Source organism: Mytilus galloprovincialis, chromosome 2 (assembly GCF_965363235.1).
Source record: "Mytilus galloprovincialis chromosome 2, xbMytGall1.hap1.1, whole genome shotgun sequence".
In the NCBI taxonomy this organism is placed as follows: Eukaryota; Metazoa; Mollusca; class Bivalvia; order Mytilida; family Mytilidae; genus Mytilus; species Mytilus galloprovincialis.
In genome coordinates this window covers 9,546,270-9,572,264 of record NC_134839.1, presented here as the reverse complement: position 1 = coordinate 9,572,264, position 25,995 = coordinate 9,546,270, and the positions used below count along the sequence as shown (strand labels likewise).

The window sequence follows — 25,995 nt, the reverse complement described above, 5'->3', positions numbered from 1 at the left end:
CAACTGATTGAACGATTAATTATGTTTTCATCATGTGCATATGCATATGACTTGTTTTAAACCCAGTGGTACCATGAACCCAGCGACTGCATCATAATATAGGCATACATTTATTTACCTTTGCATTATTTATGATGTTTTTAGTTTGATACTTGGTCTTTATACTTGCCTCAGACTGGACTAATCACTAACAAACACAAAGCAAAAGTTGATAGACCATGAATGAAGGGGAGGGGGCAAAATAATCTCCATGGATATTAGATGTGTCAATTCTTATACAACTGCATTCAAATATTATATCATTGACCTCCCACTAATGGTTCCCTTAAACTTATCACACCCCTATATGCATGTAAAATAAACAATCAGTTTCAAAGTCAGTAGACCAGGCCATGATTGCGGGGGCGGGACTAAAACATCACCTTGGAAATAAAATGTGCCAATTCTTATACAACTGCATATAAAAAAAATCATTGACTTTGTGTTTGAATTTGCAATTAAAATTACCTCAATTTCAAACAGTCCAAACTTCGCAAATTTTATAGATTAGAAGAAAATAAAATACTGAATAGAATATTTTGACATATAAAAATAGCTTCAGGAAAAACTATTTCAATTAAATGTAAGCAAACATCCACATTTTTTTCATTTTGAAAAGGGGGGGGTTGAAACTCTCCAATATACAACTAGTCATTAAAACGACTTTTTAGAAAAATGTGACCGTACGAAAGTCTGACGACAGGGCAAAAACTAAAGAAGACATATTTGTCTTTAAGTTAAGACCTTTTTTAGCCGTGTGTTATTTGGGGAGATTAAAATCGCGATCTAGACGACTTTTTACACTTCTGTCACCGCACTATTAGCGGCATGGGGATTCAAGTATATGTCCCACCATGTACGTAATACACATGCATTTTGAACTAAATCTTACTGGCCTAAAGAATTCATATATCTATAGATATAATAAGGTTGATTTTAGCTTGGTGGTTATCAAATCATCACACAAATGATCATGCATATATATAAGATATTAATGAATTAATCATCAGTCTCTGTGTATGCATGTGTATGTGTGTGTTATTACCCTCAGCTGATTTCGTAAATTTAAATAATTCACTTAACTATGCAAGGATTTATATAATAGATCCTTTCCTTGATTAATGAAGATTTTAAAGTACAATACAGTTATAATGTACTCTTCAAGGTATAAGATATTTTATGGAAAAATAAAGCGGTTTAAATTTAGAAAATAGCGTCTCATCAGTCATCATCGATTTGTTTATAATACAGATAATTTCGTTTCCATGACAACTTACTTAGATCTGTCTTCCGGTTTACACGGATGATAACTGATGAGAAGATACTGTGCATTCTTTATTGTTAGCTCTTACCAAGGTAGGTCAAAAGCATTAGTAAATTAGCCGCAATATACAACGCGAAGTCTTACAGCAATCATATTTACAATATCTGTTTAATTGCAAAATGCCAATAGCGTGGCATGCATCGGGTAGCAATGATTTATACTTTCATGTGTAGTGTATACTGAGAGTGTACTCGCCTACAGCCTGCAGCTATAACATTCATTAATACCTTATACATTCATATGTACACACAAATCTTGAGGCCAATCTTTATTACCACAGATCACTGTTTATTTATATTGAACAGGATACATTCATTATAAAAAGCTTTATATACTAGACATGTCTATGTTTTCTTATTGAACCAATGGAATTGAATAGCATTATAACAATTGTTTTTGTAATGTTATATACATATGTATTTAAAATAAAGTGAACACGGATTTGTATTCCAAAATGAACGAAAGTGACTTATAACAATATATTTCTACAGTAACGGATAATCTAAATTTACAAAGAGTATCTGCCTCTGTGATACATGTTAATATTTTAATAATAGATTACACTTCTAGTACATGAACATCCTATATAATAGCCATGTCGTTTTCGCCATTTGTATGAGCCATTATATTTTGATTATCAGACAGACGTTTTGCGGGTCATCTCACGGTCAGCATGGTCAGACAATACTTGGGTCAACATGACCTTGTTAATAACAATTTGTTGTGTGTGCCATGTGTACTATTATGACTATGTACTTCTACCATATTCAGTGAAAAGTTTGCATCTTTTCATATATTTGCACTTTAAGAAACTTAGATCAACTAAGCTATAATTAATAAAAAAAAAATAATAATAAAAAAAATATACTAATGAACCCCCACGAGATCTTACATGTCTTATAATTAAAATTTTAACTGCAAGGGATAAACAGTCACCTCCAGAGTCAATGCCTCGTGGAGAAAACGTGAAGCTGGCGTGAAATTGTCATAGGAACACATTTTAAATTGTTTTTGGAACAATGTTCTCAAAGTCAGTAAGCTTGCCTTATATCAAGAGTCAAAGTAAAGCTCTGTTTAAATTTTAAACATTTCTGATTGTTTTACTTTAAAGTTAATGATATAAATTTATAAAAATCTTTTTTGAAATATTTTTAGTTACTCCTTCATAGAAAATAATAATTTTCATTTGATTCTGAAGCTGGTTTGTAGTTTGGTAGATGTCATCAGGATTTAATTCCTCCTCTGATCATGTGTAAATATACGATTATTTGTATTTTTGTTAATTTTAAACTGTTACGTTTTGATCATGTTGATAGATTCGTTTAAAAATATCATAATCTTTATTCTCATAAACCATAAGGTACAACGGTACAGAGATATACATACATATAGCAATGAAAACAAACTTATTTATAATAACAACTTATACACAAACATACATACACACAGGCATACACTAACTATCGTTAAACACACACATACACATATATCAGTATGTACAGAATATACAAAATGGGGGTTATGTTATTGCCTAGAGAACAAATGATTTATTTATTTGGCGTATAAATCTACATAGTTTTTCTAATTTAAACTTGTTAGTACAACTCATTATTTCTTTGAATTTCAAAATATTTGGCCTTTGCCACAAATTTTTATCAATTAGTTTTTTTCTGTTATTTTCAAATAATTTACATTCCAGAATATAATGATATTCGTCACCAATACAGTTATTATTACATTTCAAACATTTTCTATTTTCCCTTTCTATACCATTCCACCGTCCTGTTTCTATAGGAAGTCTATGATTTGTGGTTCTAAACCTGCACAACGTATAGATATCTTTATCTTCCAATATATTTAAAAAACATTCAAACTGAAATGTCTCCTTAAATAATCTATAATTTATAGATTTTGGTGAATTTAACATAAGTGAATGCCATTCCTGTCTAAATTGATCATGTAGGCGCATCTTTATCGAAGGGATAAGCCAATCTGAGCTAGGAAAAAGCTGAGTTGTCCAAATATAGGAAAAGCCAGTATCATCAAACACGTTTCTTAAAAACTTTAACCATGGCGATTCAAAATGATTGTCGACCGACAATTTGTATAATAATTGATAAGATAAATAAGACAGTTTTGAATCCTTTCCAGATAAAAGTCGTGTCCAAAATGCAATCATTTTTAGTTTGATATCTAGTTGAACAGGAAAAATGCCAAGTTCACCATAAATCATATAGTTTGGGGTGGATGATTTTAACTTAAGTAACAATTTACAAAATCGTAATTGTACCCTTTCAATACATTGAATATTTTTACAAAATCCCCATACTTCTGAGCCATACAAAAGAATGGGCTTTACCATTTTATTAAAAAGTTCTAGTTGACATTCAATTGCTAAATTATGAATGCGACCTCTTTTTAAAACCTCATACATTGCTTTTGTTGCCTTCTCTGCTTGCTTTTTTATTGCCTTACTAAAATTGCAGGTCCTGCTAAATAGTATACCAAGATAGTTAAATTCATGAACTATATCTATATCTGCCCCATTTAAGGAAAAATTTAAATCTGCACAAGGCCTTCCCCTGGAAAATACCATGACTTTGGTTTTGTTAACATTTACCTTCAGTTTCCATATATTACAGTACTCTCCAAATTTGTTTAATATTTTTTGTAAGTCTTCTTTTGATTCAGACATTAGGACCGTATCGTCTGCATATAGCAGAACAAAAAGTTTCAGGTAAATGTTTAACTTATCTTCTAGTAAATCTGAAATCACGTTAAGACCCTGAAGATTTTCCGTTTCTAAAAAATCTTGCAAATTGTTCAAAAATAAGGCAAACAAAAAAGGCGACAAATTCTCACCTTGCCGTACACCAATATCACATGAGAAATAGTCTGATTTCTGTTTATTATATGTAATACAGGATTTAATATCTTTATACATATTTAAAATAACATTATATATTTTCCCTTTAATACCATTTAAAAGAAGTTTATACCAGAGAGCCTCTCTCCGAACCGTGTCAAACGCCTTTTCAAAATCGACGAATGCACAAAACAGCTTTTTATTTCTATATTTCAAAATTTCAAAAAATGAGTATAGAGCAAACAAACTATCAGTTGTCGAGTATGATTTTCGAAATCCAAATTGATTTTCATTTAGCAAGAGTGTTTCTTCAGAGAAAAGACATAATCTTTCATTAAGTATAGCTGTAAATAATTTACCAAGGCAACTCAAAATTGTTATCGGACGGAAGTTTTTTGGATCAAACTGGTTGCCTTTACCTTTATATATAGGTTTTATATTCCCAATTAGCCAAATATCGGGCAAAACGCCGGAGTCAAATATGAGATTAAATAGCTTCTCATAGATCGGAAGAAATAAATCTGTAGTAGATTTCATGTATTCATTTACTACATAATCTTCACCGCAGGCTTTGTTATTCTTCAGATTTTTAATGCATTTAGCTATTTCTTCTCTAGAAATGTAGGCATTAATTTGATCGTTTAAATTATCAATATCAACATTATCAAATATATCTGTATTAGACATTTCTCGATTAGGGGGTTCTTCAACCGTTTGGTTCAGCTTTTTAAAAAAGTCGAATAAGTCCTCGAGCGGAAGATTTGGTTGCTTTTTCTGTTTACCCCTATTCAAAAGATTCCAATACTCTTTCGGGTCGGAAGTTTTCATATATTTAAGTTTACTACGCATTTGCTTTCTATACTTTTTACTATTCGCATCGAGTGTATTTTTATATCGTTTCTCTGCTTCTGAAACCTCTCGTTTAAGTGTATCTGTTTTTCTAAACTTAAGCTTTCTTTTAAGTTTACGATAGTTTTGTCTTTCGAATCTACATTCTTCGTTAAACCAAGGTTTATCTCCCTTAGGCTTCTTATTTGTAGATTTTCGTTTTTGGGTATCTTTTCGGGAACCAAAAGTATTCTTTGCACTTTCAATAAAAAGATTGCTCAATTTGCTAACAAAAGAATTAACTTTATCCTTATCTAAATTGTCACTCAAAGTTTCTTCCAAATCAGTATACAAAACTTGAAGTTTTTCTTTATCTATATTATCAACATATGAAGTTTTTTTTTACACGTCCCACTTTTTAACTCTACAGCTGACTGAACTATCGCATGTATTGTCAATTTGGTCATTGACAACGGTAAATTCATTCATGTGTAAAGTAGTGGTAATTGGAGAGTGAACATCTGAGTATAAACGTGAAAAATCTTTAACTTTAAAGTTTGATACAAATTTAAGAAAAAAATATGTACAAATACAGTAATCAATAACGCTGGTATTTTTACATGTTAATTTACCAGATTCATGTTTATCATCACCAATACGACCATTAACAATAAACAGGTCGTTACCTTTACATAATTCTAATAATTTCTGACCAGAACGGTTTTTTACAGTATCCATACTCTTTCTTTTTCTGTCAATATTAAGAGTCTCTAAACAATTTAAATTATCTTGCATAAATTCCGAAAAATCTTGCTCGTGTTCATGTGTTTCGATCTCAAAATAATCTGGTTCATCTGCAGTTCTGCCATTAAAATCGCCCAATAAACAAATATACTTAAAATTTTGAGAAAAGCTACGTATTTCATTTTCAACTTGATCGAAAGTATCTGGCTGGTGATATACGGAATTTTCTGGCGGGATGTATACTATACCAAAGACAACATCCTCATCTATTTTTGAAAAAACCGAAGAGAGTTTGAACCAGAATGTATACTTTGAATCTGTTTCTAATAGTTCTAAATAATTATTAAGTTTTTCTTTATATGCTAGAATAATACCACCAGATTTTTTCCCATATTTTTGTCTGTTTTTCATATGAAAAATAAAACCAGGAAGATTTATTGTATCTAAATCATCAGTCTTCGTTTCTTGCAGACAAATTATATCAAACTCCCCGGCAGTTCCAGTTCCGATCCGCATACGGGCCCGAATACTACTCTACACTAATCACTGCCTTCGGCTTTTTTCGTTACGCGCTCTTCAAGCGGTTTGACCCGGATTGACCTTTTGTTGCTACTGAAGCAAATATGGCTGAACATTGATGAATGAGGATAATTGTTATTAACTTTACCAGTATATATGAATAAAAACACTAACCGTAAGTAAAATGCACTCAATCCAAATAATTTTACAAAATAAAAATTTGCAAATTTCTGTATCGTTAGGTAGAAGAATTCAATTCTGGCATGAAAACTCGATCGACTTTGTTGCATTATGCCATATAAAAAAATCTTCGTCAATGAAGAAACATAAAATATGATCTTCTCGTCTGTGAAGTTGAAAAAACACTTAAACGCTATAGCTTTTGATATTAAATTGGACATACTTTTAATGAACTGGCACCCAATCATCAGCTAATAAACTCGTTTGAAGAACAGAATACAATGTTAGGAGAGTGGCTAAATTTTACCCGAGAAGCTGCTCCATGTGGAATTAAAGATATTTTACAAAAGACAAATTTGGACTCTATAGGGATAAATTTAGGATTTCCTGGGAAAGGGGTGCAAATAATGCCAAATTGACACATGGCTTCAAATACATTATTTAAACGAACTTCAGTAAGGGCTGTATTACATGTATATTATATTAAGACTCTGTTTACTTACCAATCTCAGAATTTCTCAAAACGCAATTTAGATTTCATGGATAAAAAAAATAAAACAATCATAAATTATTATAATTGATAAATAATATAGGGTAACACACACATTACTAAATTTGTTATGCAATTTGCTTTTATTATATATATGTCACCATGGTCATGTATGTATTAATTTACAATATTCTGGATGGGAGCATTTCCATTTCGATATTACTATATTTTATTGAATTATTATCCAGTCAATTTATAGTCTATACAATATAATAATAATTACCCCCCCCCCCAAAAAAAAAAGTAAAATCTTTATAATTTTGGTCCAATTATTCTGTATTCTATTTACCCTTTAAGAACCACATTTAGGCCAAATAAATAAATATGTGTGTTTCCTATTTCCCTCTGTACTAAACCCTATATGTTTTAAGCTTGGAAATAGCTGCCTACCTTAAAGTTTTTTTTTTGTAATTTTTTAATAAGCACTGTTTAAGTCAGAATATCTCTCCCTTTAGACTCAATGTAAAAAAAAAATGTTGAATTACATAAATTCCCTACCTACCTACCATTTATTTTCAAAGATGTAATAGGAAACACACACAGTATTTTATTTGGCCTTAGCCCTTATATATACAATGTACATGTACTCTTAATAAACCTTTTATTCCTGCAATAAAAAACACTTTTGACTATAATTCTAAGACGCCAGTAATCAATTCTAATGTTTTTATTTTTATCTTACAGATGGTGACAAAAAAAGATAACAGCACAGTGTTAAGATTGAATCAGAATGAATAAAACAAAAAGATTATAATAGGTATTGGTTTATTTTTTAAATATTTTTATTTGCATGGATTAATTACTTTATCAATTTATAAAAAAAAGACTATTTAATTATCCTGCCTTGCATGGAATAAAATGACAACTTACATTGTTCTAAAAAAAAATGTTTGTAAATAATGAGTAAAATTAATGCTCAATAACAATGTTTAAAATGTTAACATGAAAACTGATTTTGATTTGAAGCCATATTTTATGAAATTGATTAATGTAGACAAATCTTTTTTATAGTTACAAATGTAAGTGACACTTAAACACTCAATATCTTTCTTTAATTCGTATAGTAGGATGATACAGATTGATGCCTGTGAAAGAATTATAAAAAAAGGTTGCATTCAGTTTTTTATTGTCAATAATACTTCCCTCCCCCTATTTTTCAAACTTTTTATATGTTAAATAATGCAGGTCCTTGCATTTCAACAATTTATTTTTAGTTATACTCATTTTATTATTTCATTATTACTTTCAGCTCCCTCAACCAGAAGAACTATGAACACAGTTATTGATTTCTATGTTTCCTTGGAGATTTTAACAGTTATTGTTAAAACTTGAAATCTAACAGAATGAAAATTTGAGAAAATTTACATATACAGTGTACATGTCTAGTAGCTTCAATATAAATCAACTGATACACCGTAAGTATGTCTTCTATATATGAAAGTTATAAATTGGTTTGTTTACAAAATTTATTTTTTACTAGATATATTTGAGTAAATACCGGACCAAATTATATATTAAAGCAAATACTCACAAACGTTTTTTTTTTTTAAATTACTAATATTTCCTATATGGTGATATAAATTATATGATCAAATTGTGGATACAACTACATGGTTTATGCTATAAACTGTGAATATAAAAAAAGAGTATGTTGTATGATTGCCAATGAGAAAACTCTTCCAACAAGAGACCAAATGACAGAAGTTAACAACTGTAGCCTATAGTAGGTCATAGTACAGTCTTAAACAATGAGTAAAGCCCATACCACTCAGAGAGCTATAAAATACACTGAAATGACAAATGTGAAACAATTAAAACTAGAAATTTGGCCTAATTTATCATACATGTATGTACAAAATAATGAACAAAAAACAAATATGTGACACATCAAACAACAACCACTGAATTAAAGGCTCCTGATTTGGGACAGACACAGACATACATAATGTATCGGGTTAAACATGTTCGCTGGGACCCAACCCTCCCCTTACCTGGGACAGTGGTGTAAGAGTACAAAGTAAAAACAAACTATAAAATTCAGTTGAAAAAGACTTAAATCTTAACTCATCATGAGATGGATACAAGTAGAAATAAATAAAACCAAGAAAAAGGGGGCATGGTCAGGTACTATTACATACAAACAACTGAAAGACACTTAGCTAGTATAGATCTAGATTATTTACTCTAAGCACACTCAAGCTTAATAGGAGATGTGAAAAATACCCTAAATCTGATAGGTCCTGCAACTTTTGAAAGAGACTCCAAAAAATTACTTGTAAAGGGAACTCAATCTAAATTTTGTGTTAAAATTTCATGAGAAATTGTTCAAAGCAAAGGAGAAGGGCATTAAAGGACTATTTTTTGTCCAAGAATATAAACTATTCCAAAAAGCCCCATTATGTTTGGAATTGCATAAATTTAAGAAACATGAATTAAAAACATAATATTTTTTATACGAACGCAAAAATTAAAATTTTTTTGGTCGTATATTGGTATCACGTTGGAGTCGTCGTCGTCGTCCGAATACTTTTAGTTTTCGCACTCTAACTTTAGTAAAAGTGAATAGAAATCTATGAAATTTTAACACAAGGTTTATGATCACAAAAGGAAGGTTGGGATTGATTTTGGGAGTTTTGGTCCCAACATTTTAGGAATTAGGGGCCAAAAAGGGCCCAAATAAGCATTTTCTTGGTTTTCGCACTATAACTTTAGTTTAAGTTAATAGAAATCTATGAAATTTTGACACAAGGTTTATGACCACAAAAGGAAGGTTGGGATTGATTTTGGGAGTTTTGGTTCCAACAGTTTAGGAATTAGGGGCCAAAAAAGAGCCCAAATAAGCATTATTCTTGGTTTTCGCACAATAACTTTAGTATAAGTAAATAGAAATCTATGAAATTTTGACACAAGGTTTATGACCATAAAAGGAAGGTTGGGTTTGATTTTGGGAGTTTTGGTCCCAACAGTTTAGGAATAAGGGGCCCAAAGGGTTCAAAATTAAACGTTGTTTGATTTCATCAAAAATTGAATAATTGGGGTTCTTTGATATGCCGAATCTAACTGTGTATGTAGATTCTTAATTTTTGGTCCTGTTTTCAAATTGGTCTACATTAAGGTCCAAAGGGTCCAAAATTAAACTTAGTTTGATTTAACAAAAATTGAATCCTTGGGGTTCTTTGATATGCTGAATCTAAAAATGTACAGTATTCAGCAATAGCAAGAAATCTTCAATTGCACAGTATTGTGCAATAGCAAGAAATTTTCAATTGCACAGTATTGCGCAATAGCAAGAAATCTTCAATTGCACAGTATTGTGCAATAGCAAATATTTTCAATTGCACAGTATTGCGCAATAGCAAGAAATATCTAATTGCAATTTCAATTGGAGTTATCTTTCTTTGTCCAGAATAGTAGTTGAATCAACTTAAATCATTGTTTTATACAATATATATAATTGATATTTCAATTGGAGTTATCTTTCTTTGTCCAGAATAGTAGTTGAATCAACTTAAATCATTGTTTTATACAATATACAATGTATATTCACTTTTACTACCAACTGATAAATTAAAACAATCTTTACCATTCAGTGATAACAAGCACTTTATTTTACATTTTAATATTTTATGATGTATTTAAATGAGAAGTTATTGTTGCAAACTCCATTATAAGAAATTTGAATTGAGATCAGTTTTGGAAAAAGGGAAAGGGGGATGTGAAAAAAAAAATGGGGGGGGGGGGGTTTAAATTTTTCTCATTTCAGATTTCATAAATAAAAAGAAAATTTCTTCAAACATTTTTTTGAGAGGATTAATATTCAACAGCATAGTGAATTGCTCAAAGGCAAAAAAAATATTTTAAGTTCATTAGACCACATTCATTCTGTGTCAGAAACCTATGCTGTGTCAACTATCTAATCACAATCCAAATTTAGAGCTGAATCCAGCTTGAATGTTGTGTCCATACTTGCCCCAACCGTTCAGGGTTCAACCTCTGCGGTCGTATAAAGCTGCGCCCTGCGGATCATCTGGTTGTCTGATAAGGTCACAATTACATCATGAAGTCGAGGACAAATATAGAATTTATGCAGTTTCCAAAACAACAAAATAATTTAAGAAAACCTTTATTATAACTATTGACATAATCTCACTTAATATAATTTTTTTCTTGGAAGGGCACATTACAGTCTAAAATATAATTTTATTTGACAAAAAACAAAGAAAATTAAGAAATTTTACAAATTTGGTCTAAGTTTATTGCCATGGTAACTCTTTAGTTGTAAAAAAAACCCATTATTTTCTGAATATGGTGTACCTTAGTCTAGTTTGGACAAATTTTGAAATATTTAGGATAACTGTTAAATTAGCAGTAATATCTGGGCCAAATAAAAACCTTTTTCAGTTAGCCCCTACTACTTTGAGATATTGAACAAAGTGTTGCCATAATGATTTTAAAGGGTGGATCGACAAACAATGGCATACCATATACATCCCTTACCTACCAGAAGTTACAAAGTTATAAAAAAAATGTTTATATATTTTCAGATCACAATTATGTCAACCTAATCATTGGAAGTTTATCAAGTTACATGAGAAGCATTGAAAGCCTGCAGAGATTCTACATGTATAAATAAATGGAATAGACTCACACTTAAAAATAACTTTTACACAAGACTAATGCACTCTCAAACAAGGATTATTCACGTTTCAATGAGTGAATTGAAGTGCATACTAGCTGCTCATGAAAATTTGTGTGCATTTTTTAAATATTTATTTTCGTTTTATTGATTGTTGTTTTCAAAAATTTGTATGTCTTCATAAATTAATCATGATCATACATGTATTGTTGTTAATAATTAAAATAGATATAAATAATATTTTTATCTCAGTTTTAGCCAAATGATACAGTTAAATCTGATTTAACTTTTTTCCAAATATATAAACATATGAATACAAGGAGATTTGGGGTATAGGTTCATTGGACAGCATCCCAACAACAACAAAAAACCACAAGACTAAAGTTGATTACAATTTTCCAAAACAGAATAGTTTCAATTGGCCATTCATCAAAAAGTGTGAATATATTTATTGCCCAACAAATAAAGATCTGCTATCAACAAAAAGAAAACAGTAATAAAATTATCTCGCAAATGAATTATTATTGTGTAAACAGGGTTAACCCGATCTCAAAATGGATACATTATAAACACTTTTGATTAAATAGTAGATTTTATGCATAAAACAAGAATGTGTCCTCAGTACACGAATGCCCCACTCGCACTATCATTTTCTATGTTCAGTGGACCGTGAAATTGGGGTAAAATCTCTAATTTGGCATTAAATTAGAAAGATCATATCATAAGGAACATGTGTACCAAGTTTGAAGTCGATTGGACTTCAACTTCATCAAAAACTACCTCGACCAAAAACTTAAACCTGAAGCGGGACAGACGGACGAACGAACGAACGAACAGACGGACGGACGAACGGACGCACAGACCAGAAAACATAATGCCCCTCTACTATCGTAGGTGGGGCATAAAAATGCAGTATTACAACTGCTTTTACTACAATGACATTCATTTTTGTCATGAATTTGATGTTAAAATAATTATGGCATATATTACCATATGAGATATTCAAGCTCCATGTAGCTTCCAGGTTTTTGTCAAGCGTGCGACTTTTGTCGCAGAAAGCTCGACATAGGGATAGTGATCTGGCGGCGGCTGTGTATGCTAACTTCTTAAAAGCTTTATATTTTAGAAGGTGGAAGATCTGGATGCTTCATACTTTGTATATAAATGCTTCATGTTACAAAGTTTCCGTCAGTCACATGTCCAATGTCCTTGACCTCATTTTCATGGTTCAGTGACTACTTGAGAAAAGTTAATATTTTTTGTTATGTGAAATTCTCTCTTATCATAAGTAAAAGGATAACTATATTTGGTATGTGCGTAGCTTGCAAGGTCCTCATGCCCGTCAGACAGTTTTCACTTGACCTCATTTCATGGATCAGTGAACAAGGTTAAGTTTTGGTGGTCAAGTCCACATCTCAGATACTATAAGCAATAGGTCTAGTATATTCGGTGTATGGAAGCACTGTAAGGTGTACATGTCCAACTGGCAGGTGTCATCTGACCTTGACCTCATTTTCATGGTTCATTGGTCAAAGTTAAGTTTTTGAGTTTTGGTCTTTTTTTTCTAATACTCTATGCAATAGGTCAACTATATTTGGTGTATGGAAATATTTTATGATCTATATATCAGTTGCGCAGGTTTTATTTGACCTTGACCTCATTTTCACAGTTCATTGCTCAGTGTTAAAGTTTTGTGTTTTGGTCTGGTTTTTTTTAAACTATAAGCTATAGGTCAATTATATTTGTTGATTGGAAGAATTGTTAGCTGTACATGTCTGCCTGGCATGGTTCATCTGACCTTGACCTCATTTTCATGGTTCATTGGTCAATGTTAAGTTTTCTTGGTTAATCTTAAGTTTTCTTGGTTAATGTTAAGTTTATGTGACAGTTGAAATAAAGCTTTATATTTAGGACTATCAACATAATATCAATGATTAGTAAAGAAGGCGAGACATTTCAGCGTGTGCACTCTTGTGTTTCCTTACTGAATAAAAATTATGAGATTTCAATTGCTAGTGAGACAATAATTTAGCAGTGACAAACAGGCAATTGGACCAGATTCCTTTTCAAAGTTTTTGAAATATAAGCAATTGATTTACAGTACATATATTCATCACTGGTTTAATGCACACAACTACAATAACAATTATTGTTAATGCCAAGAGTATCAGGACATAATTTGGGTGTAACAGCTACCAAGGTATCTGTTAGCTTAAAACCCAGTCCCCAATCATGTATATTAAATAATTGAAATTGGTTAATGTGCAGTAAAAGTAAAGAGTATATGTACAATAATGTAAGAGAGAAGGGGTCAAGATAATGTTTTGATGAGCAGTAATAAAAATACAATAAAAATTAATGCAGCAAGGTTCAGTATTTCAAAGAATTATTTCATAGGTGTCTAGGTAAAATGTTTGAACAAGAATAGGATTCATAATTATAAGGACCTGGTCCATTACACCTACATATACCATTCATCTATTAAAAGGGGGGGCAGGTTTGTTTTCTCTCTCGGAAGTAACATAAATTTAAACTGCATTGATCAATTTGTTTTATACAACTGCTAGAAATTTGTGGCTGTGTAATGGTATGGTGATGTCATCATTGGGAGACATTTAGTTTTTAGACAATAACTAAAGTATAAGAGAAGGGATCTGTACTAGATGGTCCAACCGGTCCAAAATTAAAGTTTTTGTTTGATTTTTATAAAAAATAAATATTAAGGTTTTTTTTTGTTATGCTGAATCTAACCATGAATTTAGATTTTGAGCCCCATTATTAAATTAGTCCACATTGAAGTCCTAAGGGTCCGAAACTAACTTGACTTAATTAGTTTTCATTAAAAGTTCAATTCTTCTGATTCTTTGATATGCTGAATCTCAACATGTATTTATATTTTGAATATTATACCATATTACATGTACATATTATAAGGGAAATATCCAGTTTTAAAATTTAAAGTTCTTAGTCCACATTCAATCTGTGCCAGAAATCAAGCTATGTCAAATATATATATAATCACAATCCAAATTGAGAGCTGTATCAAGCTTGAATGTTGTGTCCATTATTGTTCAGGGTTCCACCTCTGGGTAGTATCTAGCGGCACCCAACCATGCCAACAGAGCATTATATTTTGGAAGGAACAAACTTATTTTAACAATTCACTTTTGAAAACAATTATTATAGATACAACGTACATAAATGCTGATTTCATGAATTTTCTTGTTTCATTACACCTCTGTCATGATTGATGAAAAGAAAGACTGACCATATTCATACTTGAGTTGATGATGTCATAAAAAAGTTCAAGCGGTGGATGTGTGGTTGTTCACAAATAAAATAAAACTGAATAAACATTATAATTGCTATTGTAGGTAAGAAAATCTGGAACACATGTTAAAATATATGTCACATTTTGTAAGGTTTGACATGACAAAATGACTGTGATTACTAAATAAGTTTTAGTCATTGCAGACTGTGGCACATGCAGGTTATACCTTATGACCTATAGTTGCTTAATTAAATCAATATCATTTGAACTTTGGTGGATAGTCACATTAGCAATCATACCTGAACTCCATATTTTAATCATCATGTATATTACAGCACATAATGTGTTAAGAGTTTCTGTTCCAATCATTGTATAAATATCAAATGGCCAATATATTATGTGCTACTCAAGTTAGTGAACATATTGAAGGGCAAGTTAACATGGTCATTTGTTAATTAGTCACAAATGTGTTCACTATATGTCAATGATGCAAACTTTAAAGTTTATATATGTAGGGTTGTAGTCTAACTGACAACCTCTTTACTTCATACTGAGAATGTCTTGTCATAGTGAAAGTACAAAAGTGAAAAGAATGAAAATGGCACATTTTCATGTTTATGTTATTTGCAAAAACTTTTCCCAGAGAACCTTACCCTGCTTTCCTGACCTTGAATAATTCATGAATATTCATGAACAATTCATGAATATTCATGAATAATATTCATGAATGTTCATGAATATTCAAGGTAACTGTTCATGAATATTCATGAATATTCATGAATGTTAAATGGCACCATGAATATACATGAATATTGTTTGAACTGAATAAGCTTGAATATACATGAATATTGTATGAACTGAATAACCAAGAATTGACATGAATAATTATCTATAGAATATTCATGAATATGAAATAGGATGTCTTTGAATAATGCATGATAGAATATTCTAGAATCACCATGAATGAAAAATATATATCTATCCCAATATTGAATGCTAAATACATACTCGAGAATAACCTTGAATGTGAATATTTCATGAATATTGAATGGTTGAATATTCTAGAATAACCATAAATATTGAATGGATGAATATTCTAGAATAACCTTGAATATTGTCATTTGAATGGTTGAATAATCTAGAATAACCATGAATATTGAATGGTTGAATATTGTAGATTAACCATGAATATTGAAATAAGTGTCCTTGAGAGGTTGTTTGAAAACCAAAAGCAAATACAGACATTTAAGTTTAAAATATTTTTTAATCATGATAGCTGTGAAATATGAATTTACAATCACTTTCATTAAGATCTAGCAAAATTGTACACTATTTGATCTAGGATTTAATCCAAACCCTTCCTTAATCTATGTGTTTTCAGATCTATTTTTAAACTAAAGACAGGCAAATCTAATGGAGCAAAGTGATAATCATACATAATTTTTACTTATTTGCAGATAATTTTTTAGTCTGATAGCTTTTTGAACATTTAGTAATTTTGCAATGATATCTTTTTCTCGATTCTCTGGTCATTGTTCTAAAATTGTTATTGTCAAAAGTTCTTATGTACATGTAGGCCTATCTTATGCTGGCTTGACTTCATGCTTTGCATTGGCTTTTCTTCCTTTCATACTATGCTCAACCCGCTAGTTTTCTCCAAAAATGAACAGGAAAACATCTATGACACGTGAATGAAAGTCACTTATGTTGCTTATTATTTTCTTGACATCTGAACTATTCTTTGTATTGTAAAGAAAAAAAATCATCCTCTACGATTTCTGGCTTATGGTGTTTCGTGGAATGAAATTTTTTCTTCGTTTTTTTAACTTCTTCCTCTAGCTTCTCAATTCTCTTTTCAGAATCAGCAAAGGTTTTAACTTTGGAGGCCAGTTTTGGATATTCTGTTTAATCCTGTGATAAAAATAAACATAATTAAGTAGAATATTAAGATTTTTTAACATGTTTAATTACATAATGTTTGTTTCAAAATATCTTTTTCTTAACTACACATTTAAGAGTATTATTAGTGCTTCAGTACCAACATGATTTACCAGATATATTGCAAAGGCCGATCAAGTGGGGGGGGGGGGGGGGGGGGTTGCAGGTGGGTCCCCCCTTTCGTTGGAAAAATTTGGTTGATCATATAGGGAATCACTGAAGCATGACTGGAGTGCCCCCTCCTTATGAAAAGTTCTGGATCCGCCACTGTATTGATCCAATATACACCCGTTTGTAGTACATGTATGTATCACATTTTTTTGTAAAAGTAAAACACCCATGCAACCATGCATCCCGTATTGCTTGATAAGGTTGGAATTGGGATCCATACTATAAATGGGTGGCTATTGGATCTAAAATTCATGTAGATCAATAAAAGTGACTTTACAGATAAAATTATAAAAATTCATGATTTTAACACAAATTGAAACCTTAAATGTAGACTTTAATGGCCAGGTGGGTAATTTAAACGTGTTCAAAGTTAATGATAAGCATACATTGTACATTTGACATGATAATGAGCTAACTTATATCAAAGATCTGTGGGGAAAAAACAAATGAGATCATTCTTATCAGAATGTCATTAAAAAAATCAATGCAAATATTACATGTAGTATATTTTGTTTTTTGTCAATATTGGTGCTTTAATTGCCATGCATTATGGATTAAACACATTAATCGTTTTGGCAACACTTTTAGGAATTTGGGTCTAATGCTCTTCAACTTCGTACTTTTTTTGGCCTTTTTAACTTTTTTGGATTCGAGCGTCACTGATGAGCCTTTTGTAGACGAAACGCGTCTGGCGTATATACTAAATTTAGTCCTGGTATCTATGATGAGTTTATTTATATAATATTGACCGTTATGGACTTAAAAAACTTTAAACCACAACAAATTTCATTTTATACAAAAATTGACATCTTAAAAGTCATTATAATTAAATATGTATAAACTAATATTTAATTTAAGCAATAAAGTTCCAGTGCTCATTTAGAAGTCTTTCCCATAAATAACTTATCTTTGATCGGTTTATATCGATAAAAGTTGCAACTTGCTAAAAGCTCAGTCCTCTTAAATAATAGAAATCTATAATATCTAAAAATTATTTCAAAACAAGAAAAAAGAAAACAACTTACCATATGATAACAAAATGTAGTAACAACTGTACATAGTTTTTCCATCTAACTTGAACAACACACATGAATTCTGTAGAATCTTCATCCTGAGACTCCATTAAAATAACAGTTGTTTTTGGTGTTCATAATCTTGGGCATTTTCCAAGAAAACAATAATGTCTAAGCCATTTTCCTTAAATGCAAACTTTTTATATCACTGGCTAATTTTATAAACTCTGCCTCTGACAATAACATGATTAAACACAATCTTTTTCTAAAAAGCACCAACAAATTATTTGAATCTTGTAGCTACCATGTGTGTATTTTACTTCCCAGTGGTCAGTTGGGGCATTGTAGGGATAAGTTCTTACATTTTGTAAGTCATGCATAAATGTTAAATAAATGAACAGGTCAAAAATATTTAATGTTTATAATTTATGAAACATACTGGCAGTTTCAAGGTTTATATTAATTTAATATAAAAGTATATCATAAAACATTATTTCATTATTAAAAAGAAGTATATGCAGATTTTCCTGTATGTGGCCCCATTCAGAGACTGAACTAAAGGAAGTTAATTCCAGATGTGAACTCAGCAGGGGACAATCTGATAAATGCACACAACCAGATCTGAATTAATAAAAGGAAGAACTGTGTGGTTAAAAGTAATTAATATTGTTAAATGATTTGTATTGTATAAAAACTATATAAATTAGGAATATAGGATAATGTTGGGCAATGATAACTTCCTTTTTGAGGTGCTAGAGATTACAGTGTTAAAATTATGTTTTTTTTTTAATCTTATTAACTTTACACACATTATCATAAATTGCTGGATGTTTAGAAAATTTTAATATATATATTTTTATAAAGTTTATAAGAGAATGGCTGTAATAATGCCATGATATGATTATTAATGAAATTTAAGAGTAGTAAAGGGGGGCATCCAATTTTTAATTCAAAAGGGGGGGGGGGTGAAAAAATTAAATATGAACTTATTTTTTTTAAACTTAGTAATATTTTTGGATTATATAAAAGATGACATTCAATTTTTCAAAACAACTCTTGGGGAATTTTGCAAAGCATCACTTTTTAGAGTTTGTCACACAATGGAAACATTTCAAAATGTATTCCTTATTAATCAATTCATGAAATGTATGCAAAAAAAATTCTAAGTCCAAACATTCAAGTTAATTCAAGATTATTCATGTGAAAAAAAAACAAATTTACAATGTTTATTTTATGATCATGGTAATTAATAAAATTAAATTTAAAATACCTTACATGTTTTGTATGAAGATGTTATGAATATCACCTACATGAGCTATCTATCAAAATTATCATATATTTTTTTCATTTAACTGTGGAATACATACATGTACATGTATGTTATTCAGCATCAACAATCAAGTAAAAATATACATACAAAAGTCCTAGAACAAATTTCATTATCAATTTTTATGCCGTTTGCCACAAATAATTCTGAGTCATTATCATGCAGCTTTATTCATGCTTATTCATGTTTGTCACACAATGGAAAAATATTCTAAGTCCAAAATTTATTCCTCATTATTCATTCTTATTCATGAAATGTATGCAAAAAAATTCTAAGTCCAAACATTCATTCTTATTCATGTTTATTCATATTGACAAAAAGGGTTTTATTACCACAAAAAAACAATTTTGAATGAAGGAAACTTGATTATACTATGATATAGGTAGTGACTAGCATTTTAAGAACATTTATTTGTTGTCTCCAAACAGTTATTAAGAATTCATGTATATTCCACTTAATTCATGTTTCATATTCATGAATAATTTTGACACTGGAATAGTAACCATGAATGGAAGTGGAATATTCATGAATATTCATGAATATTCTACTTTATTCATGAATACATGAATATCATGAAAGCAGGGTACTTCTATCTGGTATTTTTTACTAACAATGTTAAACCTTGAACAGAAATGATATGAACCTACAGTCTTATATTACATGGGAAGGGGCACTGACTGACCTAAAAAAAGGGGGGGGGTTGTTTCCAGTTATGCTTCATTGATTCCCTATATAATAAACCAACATTTTCTGGGGAAAAAAGGGGGCTGGGCCACCCTGGATCTGACTATAAATGGATAAAAGATGTCCCTTTATGTTCATAATCATGATAATGAGAAAAGGAAACATGGAAAGGCTTGCATAATTTGGTAGACCAAACTTCCTCCGTTGACAACCGCATATTCATTCAAATCATCATTTGTACCTGTCCAAGTTTATGTTGCAGCATTTGCGCTTGTTTTCCCTTTGGACTTAGGAGGGACTATGCGCCTAACATACATTTCAATTATATATGATTTATATCTGATTCACGTTTCCCTCCATGTTTACTTTCCAAAGAGTTCGGGGAGATAACTTAGATAAGAATGCACACATAATAAAGGTCCTGTGTGGGACGTAAATTTAATGCTCATTTTTTAAATCTAGGAAAAGTTGTTTAAATTTTGGGAAGAAATTATCAAATTAAAGTATTTCAAGCCGGTAACTAATGGTTCTGAGGAAATTTATTGCGTAGATAATCGTTCCAAAATTTGGAACGAATTTCGAAAGCCGGTGGCAGTGATTGATGGAGTAAAGGAAAACAGTTCCGGAACGGAAACGATCACTGTCCGGAGTTTGAAATTATATCATGATCATATAAAAGTTCACAAAATTCAGGGTACTGAAGACGCTTATTTATACCACAACAGTTCAGACTTAAAATATCTAATTTACATTTGTTTTCAATAATACAGTTTGTGTCACTATTTTCTATAACAGGATTATTCAATACAATTTTTTCACTCGATTTGGCTTTTGAAACATGTAAATTATTTGTATTTATAGAGTCAACTGTACATGAATTTACTTTTACATTACATTCATTTTCATCAACCAATAGAGATTTACTGTTAATGCTCATCCTTTGACCATTGATTTTACATAAAGTATGAATTTCCCTTTGCTTTAAAAGGTATTACTTTTTTTTTTTGGAATAAATAGTCACAAATGACAATAAACAATGTATTTTGAGATAAAATCGTCTATTGTTCTTTCCATTTTGGAATAATAAGAAAATTCTAAATATTGGAATAGCCAGAAGACACCATCTGTGACAGTTTGGACACTATTTATTTTACGAATACGTGTTATAATTGCAGCAGTCACTGACATTGCTATTGTAATCTTCTATTATTATACATATATGTCTAGAAGCATCTGTTTATTTATTTGTTAATTGCAAATGTATATAAATTGCTATTGTTTAGTTCATTTTCCGATCTTGCTGAAAATTTAAGGAGCGAAAGATTCCTTTTAGGTTTCATAGTCGGAATTTAAAATAACCCGGCTATACTGACTAGCTATATATATAGTTCACAAGGTACCATTGCACAGGAAGACATTCGTCCTAACCAAATTAACACATTAATCAGACTCCATCACTACTAACTAGTCTCTTCTCCTACTCCTTTTTGCCGCATATTCTGCAAAGAAACGGCAAATTTAAAACTTGTTGTTTTCTGCGGTCGGGAATCCTTTCGATGGTATCCACTTGACAATGCTCGAGGACGGCGAACGCGTAACCACAGTCAACCGAGACAATTTTGCTACTGGACGGTAAGGAAACAAACATTAAGGAATGCGTCATATCGAGTTTCTTTCGACTTTTATCGACTAAACGATTAATATTTTATAATTGCTGAACTTCCACTAATGTATATAAACTTAACGTCCTATAAATAATCAAGTTACACAAGCATAGAGCAAATCGTCTAACAGGGTACCAGTTATTGTTATGTATTCTCCCTTGGGAATTGTAAACATTCTATATAGTAATCACTATATTATAATTTCCCTGTAGAAAACAACGATAAATTCTCTCATCATGTTAGGCTTCTATTGATTTTACTGATAACTTTGCTGTAAGCGCAGATATTTAATTCCTATTAAACGCATATGGCATGTATTGCTAAAATTTGTCTCTGCGGAATCCAGTATTGACAATTTTTAAATTGATTTTACTGTTAATATTTGTGTACACATCAGATACTACTACTTTATTAATTCAAATAAAATTGTAGATATAATACTTTATCTACAGATCCAATCTGGAAAGTCCAAACCCGGAGTTAGAGAGACTACAAGGCGACGTCATGGAGCAACAGAAGGGTATGTACAATTAAATAGCAAAACAATACATGATAGATTACAACGCGACATGGAACACCGAACAGCTAATGTACTGCATAATTAATTGATGGCATGCAATCTCTTATAACGTTAGATTCGCACCCCACTGGAAAACAGATATTGTATTTGAAGACAAATATAATTTTCCTAAGGAATTCTGGGAATTTTCCTAAGGCATCTTTGCAGCCTGGTATCAAGAGGATCTGGTGCCAATCAGTCTGCCTTGTATTTTATTGGATATACGATAACTGATACTGTTTGTATTGCATTCTTCTTAACGAGACCAAACATGATTGTATTACTGTGGAAACTTTAAAAGCAGTAGTACACAATTTTTTTTTAGGTAAAACTCTTACACATTTTCCAGGACAATTAAGGTTGGTGACGAAGCTAGAAACCTCAGTTAAAGCAGCCTATCACACGAATGTGCATTTTATTAAAGCAATTTTCAAAATATTTAAACCCAATAATTTTTAGCTCACTTTGCGAAAATGGTTTCTTTTTGTGGCATTTCATGTTTAAACATAGGAATGCAATTTTGTTTTAACTCATCTAAGGATCATTTCGTTGATTTTTGATAAACAAAAAAAAATACGACACTTTAAATGAATATAGTTTTATATCATTTCATAATTTTACTAAAAAATGTATTCAATTGCCCGAAGATGTAGAATTTCTCAAAATTGATACAAACTTTTTTGATATTTTAAATTTTAGAATGGAGCTTTTCTTTTCAAATGAATAATTGTAACATGACCGAAAATTACTAAAACATACCCAGAAAGCTGCATTGTACCAACTTTCTTTTTTTTCTTTGCTGTTAGTTATTGACATTATTATTTCCAAACATTGCCTGATTCTCTGGAAGACTTGTATGTTTATTTAAAAAAAAATACTTCTTATAAGTTTCATATAAGTTATCCATTTCTTTTTCAGAAAGTGGAGGCGACCTTGGAGCATGTGGATATGTACTTTACGGCCTGTCAATCGTCTTAGTAGTGTTGTTCTTTCCATTTTCCTTATGTTTTACGATAAAGGTGAGTTTATCAAAAGTTTGAAATATAGCCCTACTGATTATAATAATTATATCACTATTTGTTAAATTAAATTGTTTGAAATCATTAAACCTCAGTATCTTATAACAGACACCAGATAATTGCAGTGTTTTGGGGATTTTAAATACCCTGTCACGTACCGTCTGTGGTTTTGTTTGATGTTTTTGCGGTTTGTATCGATCTGATAAATTAAGCCATTTTCAACTGATGTTCATAGTTTGATCTTATGTTGTATTGTTTCACCACCGTCCCAAATTAGGGGGGGGGGGGGGGCGGTTTCGCGCTAACAAACTAGTTTGTCTTCACCACATTCTGTATGTGCTTGTCCAAAGTCCAAAGTCAAGATGCCTGCAATTCAGTGATTTAAAACGTGTTTTTGTTTGTTACTGTATATTATATTTGTTTTTCGTTCATTTTTGTGTAAATAATACAAAGCGTAAGTTTTCTCGTTAAACATTTGTCATTTCGGGGGCTTTTATTACTGACTATGTGTTATGAGTGTTGCTTATTATTGAAGGCCGTAAAGTTGACCTATAGTTGTAAACCTCTATGTCTTTTGGTATCTGGTGGAGAGTTGTCTAATTGGTAATCATACCTCATCTTATAATTTTCGTATGTTGTCTTGCAAGGTTAGTATGACTTTGATCTCATATTTATGGCCTGGTTCATAAGTCAATGTTCGATATGTATGATTAACTCTTGTCAGGTGCTATAAGTGATAGGATAACCATATTTGGCGTCTTGTATGATTGTAAGGGGAATCTGCATATGTGGCAGGGTTCGTCTTATCTTGAACTCATTAACATAGATCATCGACAATGTAAATGGTATATATTATGATAATTGAAGAAAAAAGTAAAATTACAAAAATAATGAACTCCGAGGAAAATTCAAAAAAGGAAAGCTATAGGTCTAATCAAAAGGCAAAATATAAAGCTCAAACACATCAAACAAATAGATACTAACTGTTATATGCCTGACTTGGTACAGGCATTTCTTATGTAGAAAATGATGGATAAAACCTGGTTTTAAATCTAATTAAACCTTTCACTTGTATGACATTCGCATCAGATTGCATTATATTGACAACGATGTGTGAACAAAACAAACAGACAAAATAGGTAAAAAAAGTAAAAAATGGGATACAGCAGTCAGCATTGTGTTATAATCTTAATCACTTTAAATTTAAAAACAAACAAATATGCAAAAAAGAAGCACAAAATGCCAGGCTTATAGACCAAGCATATTAGCAAAATAAAGACAAGAAAACACAATCTTACCATAGTACAACAACACAATGACGGGATGTAGAAGTACCGAGCAACTTCATGTATGTATCAAATACATAAAAAGGCATATAGACAAATCACATTAGCTAAAAAGAAAGACAAGAATACACAAGATGTTTTACGATAGCACAGTAACGGGATGTATAAGTACAGAGCCACGTCATTTGTATAACAAAGCACCAAAAGTCATATATACAAAGTACTTTAGCAAAATAACCTTCGCACTACAGATTCTCAACATAAATTCTATCATGAAAAGTAAATTTAAGGAGGCGAGCCATTTCAGCGTGTGCACTCTTAATTGCGTTATTTTGAACTTCGTTTCTGTTCAATCTCGAGTAAATATATTCCTTGTCTCTATAGTATTATGTGAAAATGTCGCTTTTAATAACAATGTTTAATATTTCAAGCGAATATATATTACAAAGTGTATTTATGTCACTGTGACCTAGTTTGTATTAGTACACGAAAAAAGATTTCCTGATTTGTCTGAACTCTCTCAATTCTCCCTACAATCATATTTATCACATTATACCACGGTACGGGAAATGTCAACATCAATTTGCTGCTTCACAAATTCTATCATGTCTATTATTTTATTTAAAACAATATAACTCAATAATGATTTAAACTTTATCAATTTATATTTTCATTCAAGTCCAATCAATATATACATATAGTCATGCATTCTTTTTTGGAAATAATTCTAACAAGCGTATTCAAATATAAATAATATAAACATATCAATCTGAAAGTTGGTGTTGAATATTGATTTTGTTTGGTTGTCATGTAGACTATATGATCCTATTATTCTTTGAACTTTTCTGATAATGGACTGTAAATATGCTTAGTATCTTATTTATAGAATAAAAACGGTCAGACAATGTTTGTTCGATTAAACTGTTTATGCTAGACTATATTTATGAACAATGTGTACAGTATTCAGTGTAAATCACTAAAAAAAAACCACTGACGTTAGATTTGATTAAACATTGACTGGTTAATAGTTCATAAAAAGTAATTATGTATAGAAAAGTCGATGTTCTAAGCGATAACTGAAATAAGAACATGAAAACGATTCACCAAACGGACGTTCCATTATGTTATCTATAGTTGTTGGCCAAGAAAATCGTATAATTTAATCTGCACGGTCGGGATGACCCTCAGTCGTTCGGGCTACTTAGGGTCACCCGAGCCGTGCATATTAAATGATATATACCGACTTGCTTTGTCAATCACTATAACTTACCAATATAAATAATTGGTTAAAGAAACTTTGATAAATCAGCTTGTTGCTATAAAAAAAAGAAGATGTGGTATGATTGCCAATGAGACAACTATCCACAAAAGACCAAA

The 25,995-nt window shown here is 30.9% G+C and overlaps 1 protein-coding gene and 1 long non-coding RNA gene across 4 annotated transcripts in view; both read left to right on the top strand.

Moving 5' to 3' along the window:
- The first annotated feature begins 1,262 nt into the window (after nucleotides 1–1,262).
- The window catches only part of LOC143062843 (band 7 protein AAEL010189-like), a 38,361-nt gene continuing 13,628 nt past the window's right edge, over nucleotides 1,263–25,995 (top strand). Inside the window, exons 1-3 of one of the 2 annotated variants that reach the window (XM_076234653.1) lie at nucleotides 1,263–1,395; nucleotides 22,207–22,274; nucleotides 23,232–23,332. In XM_076234653.1, the coding sequence (XP_076090768.1) occupies nucleotides 22,259–22,274; nucleotides 23,232–23,332 (117 nt within the window). In that variant the 5' untranslated portion in view covers nucleotides 1,263–1,395; nucleotides 22,207–22,258. Of the gene's footprint in view, nucleotides 1,396–22,186; nucleotides 22,275–23,231; nucleotides 23,333–25,995 lie in introns of both variants that reach the window. The other variant, XM_076234654.1, reaches the window with a different exon arrangement.
- Nucleotides 6,280–11,924, top strand: LOC143062841 (uncharacterized). 2 transcript variants are annotated; one of them, XR_012974864.1, is made up of 4 exons: nucleotides 6,280–6,495; nucleotides 7,735–7,807; nucleotides 8,300–8,465; nucleotides 11,595–11,924. It is a non-coding gene; the product is annotated as an uncharacterized LOC143062841 (long non-coding RNA). The 2 variants fall into 2 exon arrangements; XR_012974865.1 differs by having other exon boundaries at nucleotides 8,300–8,469.